The sequence below is a fragment of the Elgaria multicarinata genome, chromosome 13, assembly GCF_023053635.1.
Source record: "Elgaria multicarinata webbii isolate HBS135686 ecotype San Diego chromosome 13, rElgMul1.1.pri, whole genome shotgun sequence".
Classification (NCBI taxonomy): Eukaryota; Metazoa; Chordata; class Lepidosauria; order Squamata; family Anguidae; genus Elgaria; species Elgaria multicarinata.
This window is the reverse complement of record NC_086183.1, coordinates 23,956,695-23,968,753: the sequence shown is the minus strand read 5'-3', so window position 1 is coordinate 23,968,753 and position 12,059 is coordinate 23,956,695. Positions and strand designations below refer to the sequence as shown.

The window sequence follows — 12,059 nt, the reverse complement described above, 5'->3', positions numbered from 1 at the left end:
TACCATCGCTCATATTCAATAAGCCCAGGTACTGGCATTGATATGCCACCTGCTGGGGACTTTTGACACCATCATATTTCTTCATTTATTCCCTCTGCCCCCCAATCCACACGGCAAGTATGCGTGCAAATAATCTAGCAACCATGCTCCTTTTTGTTTTATAAAAAAAAAACATTGCAGGAAGCTGTGATTATGAGTGGAAAGGAAGAAAGACAGCCTAGTCTATGTTCCTTTAGGGGTGATTTTAGAGTTTTCCAGACAATTGGGAAAGAATACCTTGGGGGTGAGCAGAAACACAGCCGGGGGGGGGGGGGGGCTTTAAGTAACCACTCTTTTCCCTGCAACTTTTCCTCTGCGCTCAAGGTTTCTTCCATGGCTACCTTACATTAAAATTTTCATGTATACATATATACACCCACATTGATCTATTTACCTAGATTATACACACACAAAACCACACAGAGGCAGGGGACTATTATATGTGTGCTGTGTAATGTCTACTCTGGCCATTAACAGTGCAATCCTATTCATGTTTACTCAAAGTAAGTCCTATTTATTTATTTATTTATTTATTTATTTATTAGACTTATATACCGCTCCCATAGCCAGGGCTCTCTGGGCGGTTTACAGAAGTTCTAAAATTGAGGTAAAAACAAGTATACAAAATTTAAAACTCTAAAACACAGAACATACATACATAAAGCATTAAAAACCGATTAAAAACTAAACATGTGGGTAATTAGGATGTGCCACCATATGCCTGGGCAAAGAGGAAAGTCTTAACCTGGCACCGGAAAGATAGCAGCGTTGGCGCCAGGCGAGCCTCATCAGGGAGATCATTCCACAGTCTGGGGGCCACCACCGAAAAGTCCTATCAAATTCAATAGGACATTCTCCCAGTTGAGCAACCATAAGATTGCAGTCCAAGGAGTGCTTGGAAACCTCTGAACTCCAACGATTCTGAGATTCTTATGCCCTGCTGGAATGTAGTGACTGCCACCAACTTGGATGGCTTTAAAAAGGGACTTCACAAATTCACGGAGAAGACTATTGATGATGGCCATATGATAACTCCAGGATTTATTTATTTTATTTATTTATTACATTTCTATACCGCCCAATAGCCGGAGCTATTACTTATATAGCACTTCATGTAATAAACTCTCTAAGCAGTTTATAGAGGCACCACGCTTATGTACAACAGCTGCTATTGCATGCATGTCCTCCTTGAGGACTTTCCCACAGGCAGCTGGGTTAACCATTGTGTGAATAGAATGCTAGATGGGATGAACCTTGGACTAATCCAACAGGGCTCTTGTTATGTTCTTAATAACCATGTGCAATGGGGAATACAGGATGTGCCTCTAACATGGGAGTCCAGGCAAAAGACAACCAAATAAAATGTAATTATGTATTGTAGTTCAGGGCAGGGGCTAACAATCAACAATTTTCAGCACTACAAAATTCTAACAGAGTTACAATATCTGTGCTTTCATTGAGGTGGGGGTGGGGGGTGCAGAAAGAAACTTGTACCATGTAACACAGACAAACCCTTTGAATTCTGCTGTATATTCAGACTTTTACTATTTTGCATAAACCTGAACATTTATGCAGAGAAGTTCAGAACTGTGCCTTCAACCCTTTCTCAAATGCTTCACAACTGATACAATTCTCAGGTGTTGTTGTTGTTTTTTAAGCCTCCCCCCCGCCCCAAATGTACAACATATTTTAAAAATTTTGAAATCAAAAAGTAAGTCTTCTGCTCTTTATCAGTTGACCTTCCTATCAAAAAGTGATTGAGCATCTAACAGCTATGGCCTAGGCAGTAAACGCAGAGGAGATATCAATCTACCAGCAAGAGGTGAACTTATCAGGAAGGGGGGAAATGGGGGTTTGGAGAACAAAGAAAGCCAAGGCCTTGGGAGGTGGTGGTGGTGGGAGATGTAGAAAGAAGGGGGACTAGCAGCCACCCCAATACAGTAAAGTTTAGGAGGGCGTTTTCCACCCAGCACCTTCCAATGTCATAATTTAGCCAAAACTGCCATTCTACTCATTTTATTTTAATTTCTATAAAAGAGTAATTAAAAACTTTACACAAATGGAAAACTCTGGCTGCTGATCATTTCAGAATATTTATAGCACCACCAGTTCTTTACTTTAAAAAAAAGTATTCCCCCTCCCCCAAATATCACACTTTAAAACCTAGGTGAAAAGGGTTACACAGTTGAGTGGTTCCTCTTTGGAATCATCTTAAAAATTATAAAAGAAAAAAAAAAACCCACACAGGTAGATCCCCCGTGTGGCATTCAGTGGAATAAGACCATTTCTTTCTGTTTCCAGTACTGGAGGATCATATTTCAAGTCTCCTCTGACCAAATCACTACATGTGAAAATAGAAAACTAGGCCTGAAGTTTAAAAGGAGTACCAAAGAGGATTTTAAGTGTTCTCCTGCAGTGCAAATTTGGTACTGAAACTCCTTAAGAATCTTAACCTAGATGCGATGGAGTTGAAGTTAGGCACAGAGCGGTCAGGTCCTCAAGTGTCATTCCGTTCCCCTGTCCTGTTGACAGCTGGGTGCACAGGAACACCGCTTGCTCCACCGTAAGAATCCTCCAGAGTAAAATGGCTGCTGACAAGCTGAGACGCTTGCTGTAGCCATCAAAGGCATGGGACCTCTTCTCATCCACCCAGGGAAGAGGCATGGAAATGGAAGGCGTTAAACAACCAAACTTTCCCTGCTGACAGCATGATTCTGTAGGGGAAACAGAAAGTCTAAGGTTATGAAAGACATTCATAGCTCACCTCATCTTTAGAACAATTCAAGCCACAAGGTAGAATGAAGCTGACACAAATTGAGGACACACAAAGACATCTTACCGCCAGTCCCTAAGATCCAGAACTGGCAGCCTGAAACACCTTCACACAGCTTCCTGAGGCTCAATAAAAAGATAGAGACCGGTGGATCTCCATGGGGAAGGAATTTGAATATCCTGAAGCCACCACCAAGAATGCTTTGCTCCAATATCTCCCTAGTTTTAGACTCTTTGAGCAAAACTCCCATAGAAAATCTCAACAATTTAAGCTTATCTTCGTGAAGAAAGATAATCCACCCCGCTTAACGCTGCAGTTGCCCTTCTCAGTAGTTTTGCCAGTGACGGTTCTTCAATTTGGGGGCAAAGCCCATGTGAATCTCCTCCATTAACTTCCCCCCTTTCAATTGTGACTTGGGTACTTTGCTCAGAAGAGAGAAAAGGCAGCAGGAAGGGCTGCGATACTGAATTCCTCACTCTTCCACCACCTCCCACCCCGTCAAGTGTCACCGCATCGTATCAGATCCAGCTGCTCTTTGAAGCCCTCATTTCACCCCCAACTACAAGGCAGTGCACCCATGCACCACAGTGGCGAAGTGCCACACCATCACCACCACCCCTCCTACTCTGCAATTCCCTGTTCTCACCCTCCGGAGCTTGCGGTCGTTCTTGCCGCGGGAAGAGACAGACTCCGTTTCCGTATAAGGAGGTGGCGGAGGCGGAAAGCCATTGCTATCATCATCTCGGTTTTTCCTGTTGCCAGATCTTCCGCTCGAGGCACTCGCTTGATCCAGCTCCTCCCGGCTGCCTGCCCGTTGCTTCTTGCGCAGCGCTTCCTCCAGGAGCCGGTCATCATAGCGGGGTCGCTCCAGGTCCCGCAGATCATCCCTGCTCCGGCTTCGCCGTCCGCCATAGCGCTCATAGTCATTGCGGGAGTCTGGCGAATAGTCACGGTGATGCCACTCGTTATCTGAACCGTGGCGGCCCCGACTTCGGGGCCGGGCAGGGTAGGGGTCCCGGTCCAAATCATCTAGAGCATCCATGGAGCGGGAACGCGGGCGCCGAGCATAGCTCTGTGGTGGGGAGTCCTCATAGCGGTCACGCCGGGCAGGGGTCAGCAAGCGCCTGTTCTCACTGCCCCGGAAGCTCTCCTCCTCCACGTCGCTGATGGGAGACATGGCCTGGCCTCGTAGCCGCCCCAGGCCCTGACGCAGCTCGTAACGCCTATCATCCTCGTGCAGAGAGCTTAGTTCACTCATCACAGAGGCTGAAAAATAAAACCGAGAGAGGGTCACACCAGCTCCTAGAGGGCACTCTGCTGAAGCGAAGAAGGTAGAGCGTCACCTAGCCATTCTCTCCTCACAAGCAACTGTCCCCATGGGACACTCTCCAAGAGCCCGTGGTGCATTTCTCGACATAAAGTAGAGGGAGCCAAAGTACCTTTCTCAAGCCTCCCATTAGGCTGGCCAGGGCGAGTGGGGTCAAAGTTGGCCAGCTCCTTTTCCATGTAGTACAGCACCCGCATGGAGTCATCCTGCTGGTTGGCTTGGATGCGGTAGCCGCTGCGCACAGCTGAGGAAGAGACATCAGGAGCAGGCTTTAGGACGGAGGGCCCATTTCCCCTTTTTCAGGGAGCCATACCTCTTCCATGGGGAACAGGGCAAAGAGGGCTGCAACCAAGGGATTCACCCACCACCATTACCTTAAACCTGTTACTGGAACTGGAAGGAGGCAGCAGCTGCAGGAATTTCTCCTGCTTATCATCCCCTCCCAGTCTCTTTGTCTACCCCACCTCCATGAATGGCAGGTGTGCATGATGTGCTGCACATCCAACTTACTAGAGGAGACGTGGGGTGGGGGGAGAGGCAGGCAGGAAGAAGAAAAACCTCTCGTTTCAGCAGCAGATTTAAAAGGTAAAGCTCCAGGTGGTAACATGGACACCTTATGGACTAAAGGTGTGCATGTATGGTGGGAGTGGGGGTCCTTGCATGTTAAGGGGGAAATGTCCTCCTACCACAATCTGTCAAACCTCTCCTCTACTGTAGTGGCAGATGCTCTCAAAGAGACAGTTATTCACGTCTTATTCTTATCCATTGCTTTAGCACATTCAAATGGTAGGGTAGCATCCCAATTTCCGGAACACTGGGATCTTAAGCCACGCAGGGACAGGTGTCTTGCATATCTGCACTGGAAGTTCACACATCAAGTAACTGCTCAGGCTAGATGTGCACCCCTCTCCCCCCGGGATATTTGTCTGGTGCCCTCTTTAATGTTCTTTTGCCACCTTTTTGAAGACACATCTGTTCTGGCAGGCATTTTTAAAAAAATCCGTCAGGTTAATATTATATGGCATTTCATCTATCTATTTTGGGCTTGCTGCTCTGTTTTTAGCTTTGCTTTCCTGATTTTTCTGGGTGTTTATAATGTTTCTTGTTTTATCCCATGAGTGCAGATGCTCAAGCCCACCTGGGGGTCCGCAGATGGCCACGCCCACTTCTCCTGACCCCTCCCACTGATTGTTCGGCAGTCTCCCAGCTCTTCTGCAGTCGTCCCCCAACCCTATTCAAAAAGGCTGAAATGCTTCTTCTAAAGCTTAGATACTGGCAGTTAAAGCTTTAAGCTACAATGTGCTTATTTTTATTTTATTTTTGACCATCACTTTTGGCTTTGGCTCCAGCCACCACTAGAATGCAGTGCTTGAGAGATTTCCCCAAAACAGAATTAGGCCCTTCGTTTGAAAAAGGTACAACAGCCGGTTTTATACTGTTAGCTGCCTTGGGTGTCACTGGATGGAAAAGTATAAAACATCCCTAAAAAGGGATAAACAATGACAGAAGTATGTTCTCGCACAATGCTATCTGGGGGAGTGTTTGCATTCCTGGTATTTTGATTCAATAGGAACTTGCCCACCCAATAAAGTTTGTCAGCAGTGGCCAGCATCTTCAGCCTGGGGACTCAGATTCTCCCCAGCTAGGAGACATGGGGGCCAAACCCTGCAACAATGGCACCAGTGTTGGGCCTATGTAGCTCAGAAGAGGAAGAACCAAGGGCTCCAAGTTCAGGATCTTGCAGGTGCCCTTCCTGGCACTACATGAGCGGAAATCCCAGAGACCTAGGGAACATCCTCATATACTTTTCTACACTGGGAAGGTCATACCTGCCCATAAAAGAACAAAACCAGCACACTCCATGAATGGAACCACTAGAGGTGCTGGTCCCTTCTCTAACTTTATGACGAAGCAAGCGATTCTGCTTCAGTCCAGCAGGAGGAAGCACCAGCCCTTAACTTTGTTTTGCCCCAAAACCTGTTATTTGCTAATGCAAACTGCTAGTTCAGCCAATAGCAGTGTTTTGGGAAACTAATAAAATCTTTTATTATGGCTGGCGAGATCATATTACGCCAGTCCTTTTACAACTTCATTGGCTGCCAGTCCAGGTCCGGGCCCGATTCAAAGTGCTGGTATTGACATTTAAAGCCCTAAACGGTTTGGGGCCAGGTTATTTGAAGGAACGCCTCCTCCCATATGTACCTGCCCGGACCTTAAGATCATCTACAGGGGCCCTTCTCCGTGAGCCCCTGCCAAAGGAAGTGAGGCAGGTGGCTACTAGGAGGAGGGCTTTCTCTGCTGTGGCACCCTGGTTGTGGAATGAGCTCCCCAGAGAGGTCCGCCTGGTGCCTACACTGTACTCCTTTCGTCGCCAGCTGAAGACCTTTTTATTCTCCCAGTATTTTAACACTTAATTTTAACTTAAATTTAAATTTTACTGTTTTAACTCTGTATTTTAACCTTATATCAATTTTGCTGCGTGGTTTTATCCTGGTTGTGCTTTTTATATTGTATTTTGTATTTGTGTTTTTAACTTGTTGGATGTCTTATGATGGTTTTAATTTTTGTGAACCGCCCAGAGAGCTTCGGCTATTGGGCGGTATAAAAATGTAATAAATAAATAAATAAAATTTTAAAAACACACACACACACAAAAAAAACACCAACGTAACAACCAATGGAGCAACACCCACCCAGAGGTCCTTTAGGGTCCTCACTTTTTTATATGCCCCCTTCAATATAGCACCAGCAGATACTTCTGCCTCTGTGTTGTACACCCGTGGTGTGCTTACCAGCATTTGCAATGCTATCTGTATCCCTCAGAAGAGGCACCTGGGAACTGTTTCCACCAACTGCAATGCAATGAAGAGACAGGGAGAGTGTTAAAGAGGTGTGGTACACAGCCATGACTGGCTGACAAAAACTATTCCGAAGCTACCCTGGATCCTGCAAATTCTCACCAGCGACCTCAGGGTGTGGTCACAGCTCTGGGACCCGCAGTTCTATACTGTAAGCCAGACCCTTTTTACTAAGCGTATCACAACAAAACCTACAAGCCAACATGGGTCACAGGGTTAGAGGGGGCTTTTAGAGTTACCTAGGGAGGTTGTGGCCTCTCCCACCCTAGAGGCCTTCAAGAGGCAGCTGGACAACCATCTGTCAGGGATGCTTTAGGGTGGATTCCTGCATTGAGCAGGGGGTTGGACTCGATGGCCTGGTAGGCCCCTTCCAACTCTGCTATTCTATGATTCTATGATTCTAGGCCATCTAGTCCATTCCCCAGCTGTATACAGGAAATCCAGAGCTACCCAAAGTGTTAAGGAGGCCCAAAAGCAAGTTGAAGCAGAAGTGGAGAATGCTGAGGTGGGAAAGCAGAAGAAGAGGAAACTCCCTGACAGTTGGGCACAGAAGAACTAGAAGACACTCTGCATCAATGGAACCACTAGAGGTATGTGTCCGCTTTCAGCTACTGGAGGATGATACTGGAGGACAGCCTGCAGAGGAAGAATTACAGGGGACCCCATGCAACAGTGAGCAAGAGGCAGAAGGTGCTCACCAAGGAGAAGAAAAGAGTTTTGTAAACCGCCCAGAGAGCTTCGGCTATGGGGCGGTATATAAATGTAATAAATAAAATAAAATAAAATAAAATAAATAAAAGTGGGACTAGCCCAAATGAGAGCTCAAAAGGGTCAGGCCCTCAATGAAGTCCTTTTAGAACTGTCAGTCCAAACCAGCTGTGAACTAGCTCTGGGGCAACATGAACATGGCTAGGAGAAGCCACTTACCTGAGCTGGCTCCATCATACTCCATTCCATAGCCATTGTAAATGGGAGGCATTGGGGCCATGGGGACCATAGCGGATGGCGGGCCTGGTCTCAACTGGTTGTTGGATGCATAGAGGCTGGGTGCATAAACGCTGGGGACTCCAGTAGTTGCTGCTTTCCCCGCAAGGTAGACTGGAGGGAGACAGTTGTATTAGGGATCAGAAGGTATTAAGATTAGGAAAGTAACGTCCTACACCAGAGGCTCAGCAAGTTCTTAGAGCAACATTCAAAACAATCAGCCAACTCAGACTCTGAAATTTGCTGTTTCATTCTTACGAGAAGCTACAAGCGCAAATATGGCATGAATCCATTTCCACAGGGATGTATACAGACACACTTCATTAGAGATCTGATCAACAGTTGTGGTGCACCTAGAAAAGAGAACTTCCTGTACAACTCAAGTCATATGAAGCTTGTTCTGCGATTAACACAACCTTCTGAATGGCAGTTCTTGAAGACCGAGCATTGAAAAATCCTTAGCTAAAGCATGCAAATGGAAAAGAAAAGCGCTATGGGGATTGTTTGAACTGGCCCACAGATTAATTTATTCCTTAAGAGAGTCCATAAAATCACTTACTTTATTTATTAAGGTTTATATAACCACCAAGGCAGCATTCAAGAATCTTAAAAATGTAAAACAATAAAACCTCAACCCAATAAAAACAAGAACATTAAGAAGAGCAAAACTGAATGCGTACCCAACGAACATGCCTCTGTGACTTCCCAGGGGCTTCTTCTGCAGATTTTAATAACCAGTCAAGTTCATAACTTGAGACTTCTTATCCAATTAACTCCATTTTGTTCACAGAACAGTAAAGTAGGGTAGAAAATTTCCCAGAGATTTATTTTTCTGCAGAAAAATTTCTGTTTCCATTTCATAAGTTCATTAGTTACAATGAATGGATGCCAATTGCAAATGTATTATTAGGCAAGCTTGACCACTTCTAAGATGAGGGATAATTGTGAGCATATTAAGCAGTTCATTGCCTTACTAAAATTTACTAGTGGCTTCAATAATTTTAGTACCTTTATTATTTTCTTAAATTCAAGCAATGTAAGAGAAGTACATCCTATCGCTTTTAAATTTTTATCAGTATTCCAATATTTCTACATTTGCATCACATGAAATGATAAATGTGTTTCATTTTTTCCTCAAATATTTCAGGTCAAATACATGTGGTGTATTGGCACAAAATGTGAATATGGGTTGTGGTTTTTAGCTTTATTGATTACTAAACACACTAAATTAGATCACTCTGTGGGGCAGTCTTCCCCTCCAGGACATCCAACTCCCATCAGCCTCAGGCAACATGGCCAATTGTCAGGAATCATGAGAGTTCTAGTACAAAACATCTGAAGGGCAACAGTTTGGAGAAGGCTGTTCTAAGGCGTTAGAAAACTTTCTGATTCAAATAGATTTTACAGAACCCCCCACATCACTATGTATAATGTAAGGAAGCTTCAAAGCTTTTAAGTTACCATCGGGATGCTTGGGAAAAGTCAGCAACTGCTCAGACACAGAATTCAGAGTATTTTGACTGTGTAAACATGAATAATAAACCTGTCGGGCAGACACATAGGTGGAAGCCTTGCCCAAAGGCCAGATAAAAGGTTCATGGCGGATCTCAGAAAATAAGCCCTTCGGTCCCTTCTCGTCGTTCACGGGAAAGCAGATCCACGAGGAGACTTACGTGCTTTAGGGCAGCAGCACTTCTCTGGGCAGCAGGGGCATCGGACGTAGCAGCAGCACGTGTGCGGACAGCACTGGCACCAGCAGATCCCACAGAGCAGCAAAACGAGAAAGAAGCCCAGCACCACCAAGATGACAAAGAGCCAGTCTGGGAGGGAAAAGGTGGGGAAAGAGTCCCTTTGAGATGGAGCCAATGCATCATTCCATCTAGATAGCAGGGCTAGGCCAGCGTGGCAGGTTCAACACTTTGAGGGGGCCTTCCCCAGCCTAATGCCCTCCTGATATATTGGACTACAATTCCCATAATGCCCCATCCAGCTGGCTGCGCAATTATGGGAATGGTAGTCCAACGTATTGGGAGCGCACCAAGTAGAGGGAGACTGCTTTAAGGGGGAAGTAATGACCTAATTGTCTCTTAAAAGACAATTGGACATCCCAGGCAAACTGGATGGCAGCCCCTTCCACAACCCAACTCTGTCACATTCAGGGCCTGGGAGCCCCTCCTCACAGACCCTGTAAGCAAGCTGAGCATCAACAGAACCTCACAAACCCACAATCCCAAGAGGCTTCTAAAAATCCACCCCATTCATTCTATGTCCTATTGAATCCGTCTACAACTTGAGGCCTGAATCCTGCTTTAGTCACTTGCTGTTCCTGAGCAAAAGCACTGCGGCAAGATGGGTTCTGGGGAGGCAAAGTTCTTTCCATGTTCAGTGTTTACATTGAGTTTAAATTTAACAAGTCATGGAAGCAAGAACCTTTCATGTGCCACATCAGTTTCACATAAAAACTGCCCCTAAACCATCTTTAAAATCCTCCTCTCCCCCCCTCCACCTCTCCCCCCACCCTCGGATGAATGTTTAACTGTGGTTAGGTGAAGTCCTTCATTTTTAAAGTGACAGGTGACTGAGACAGGCCCACGTCTAAGAGATGGGTGAGCCACCATGAGGGCTTAACTCTCCGTTTCAGCTCTGGCTTGTCTCTCCCACAACAAGCAGAGTTCCTGGTTCACACATCAGACTGGTTCACACTATCGTTGAGCCACTGTGTGCACCATCAGGCAACACTGCTGCATTCATGACAAACCAGTGTTTTGGGGGGGGGGAAGGTGGTCTGTCTATGCAAACTGGGCCTTCTGGAATGAGCTTCTGTGTTCAGTTGGCTACAGAGCACTATTTCATGTATAGCTGCCCCCACCCTCCACTCCAACGTCTAACGGGGATGCCTTTTTGTTTCTCTTGCATTTATATCCTATGTGGGATACAGCTTGTTTCACCCTCCCATCCCACCCTCCCATCCACCCCCACTTTAGCTTGTTTGTCCCAACATGAAAATAGTAAAGATCCTGACCATATTGACAATTCACACTGCATGGCAAGGTACAACGTCTTTATCCTTTTGGGAGCTGAAAGGGCTTTGTGCAGCAGCATCCTAAGTATGCCCTAACAAACCAAATTTAGGTATCCTTTGTGTCCAATTCATACCACCCAGCAAAATAATTATCAGTCCTTTTGTTCCAAGGACACAAGAGTGATGACTGATCACTAGGTCTAGGACTCAGAAATGACCCCTTTTCACATCATGTGCAGCAAACCCAGGTTGCTATGAAGTGTACATTCAATAGGGAGCTGTAGTCCAATTCCAGCTTGCCAACATATGCTTCTGTGCGATGCGTATGCTGGCCACATTTTTTAAGGCACACTCCCAAGAAACATGATGTGTGTGTATGAGAAGGAGACCACAGACTCCATTTCCAACTCAGTCACACACTCTACAGGACCCTAAATCACAGTCAGCCCACATCTCTACACCAGGGATAAAGGACACTTTCGTCTGTTACAGTATGGGGATGGGAGAGGAGAATTGGAAAAGGCTAGAGTGTAGTGCAGTCACAGCAAGATAACAGCAGAAATTAGAGAGAGAGAGAGAGAGAAAGAGAACAAATATACAAACATTTTGGAATACTTTCCAAACCATACACTCCTACTTCTGTCCTTGGGAGATTGAAGGATAGGAAATATTATAGAACGTGAGATTGAAGGATAGGAAATATTATAGAACAAGAGTAAAAAAAAAACCTCCCTCCCAAAGAGAGCATGGCAAAAGAAGCAAAGCCAGTACCTTCCATATTCCCTATCTGAAAGCCTGGCAAAAGCTCTGAGACATCGGAGGATTTGCCTACAGAACAAAACAAAAAATGGGAAAAAAGAGTTACCAAATATAACTGGCTGCCCTACAGGCACTTCTAGGCCAGAAGTATAAAAGAAGAGGGGTCATCATTTAAGGCAGTCTTCCCCAACTTGGAACTCCCCAGATGGGCCGGACTACAACTCCCATGATCCCCAGCCCACCAGCCTAAAGATGGGGAGAGCAGTCGTCCAAGCCATCTGGAAGATGTTGGGTTGG

The 12,059-nt window shown here is 45.6% G+C and overlaps 1 protein-coding gene across 4 annotated transcripts in view; it reads right to left on the bottom strand.

Annotated features, from left to right (window-relative positions):
- Positions 1-2,039: 2,039 nt before the first annotated feature.
- Positions 2,040-12,059, bottom strand: part of LSR (lipolysis stimulated lipoprotein receptor) — a 31,421-nt gene continuing 21,401 nt past the window's right edge. Inside the window, exons 4-10 of one of the 4 annotated variants that reach the window (XM_063140550.1) lie at positions 11,775-11,831; positions 9,655-9,801; positions 7,925-8,095; positions 6,932-6,991; positions 4,252-4,383; positions 3,459-4,078; positions 2,040-2,753 (exon numbers count right to left, since the gene is read on the bottom strand). In XM_063140550.1, coding sequence (XP_062996620.1) covers positions 2,718-2,753; positions 3,459-4,078; positions 4,252-4,383; positions 6,932-6,991; positions 7,925-8,095; positions 9,655-9,801; positions 11,775-11,831 — 1,223 coding nt within the window. In that variant the 3' untranslated portion in view covers positions 2,040-2,717. The remainder of the gene's footprint in view (positions 2,754-3,458; positions 4,079-4,251; positions 4,384-6,931; positions 6,992-7,924; positions 8,096-9,654; positions 9,802-11,774; positions 11,832-12,059) is intronic. The other 3 variants (XM_063140552.1, XM_063140553.1, XM_063140551.1) reach the window with 3 other exon arrangements.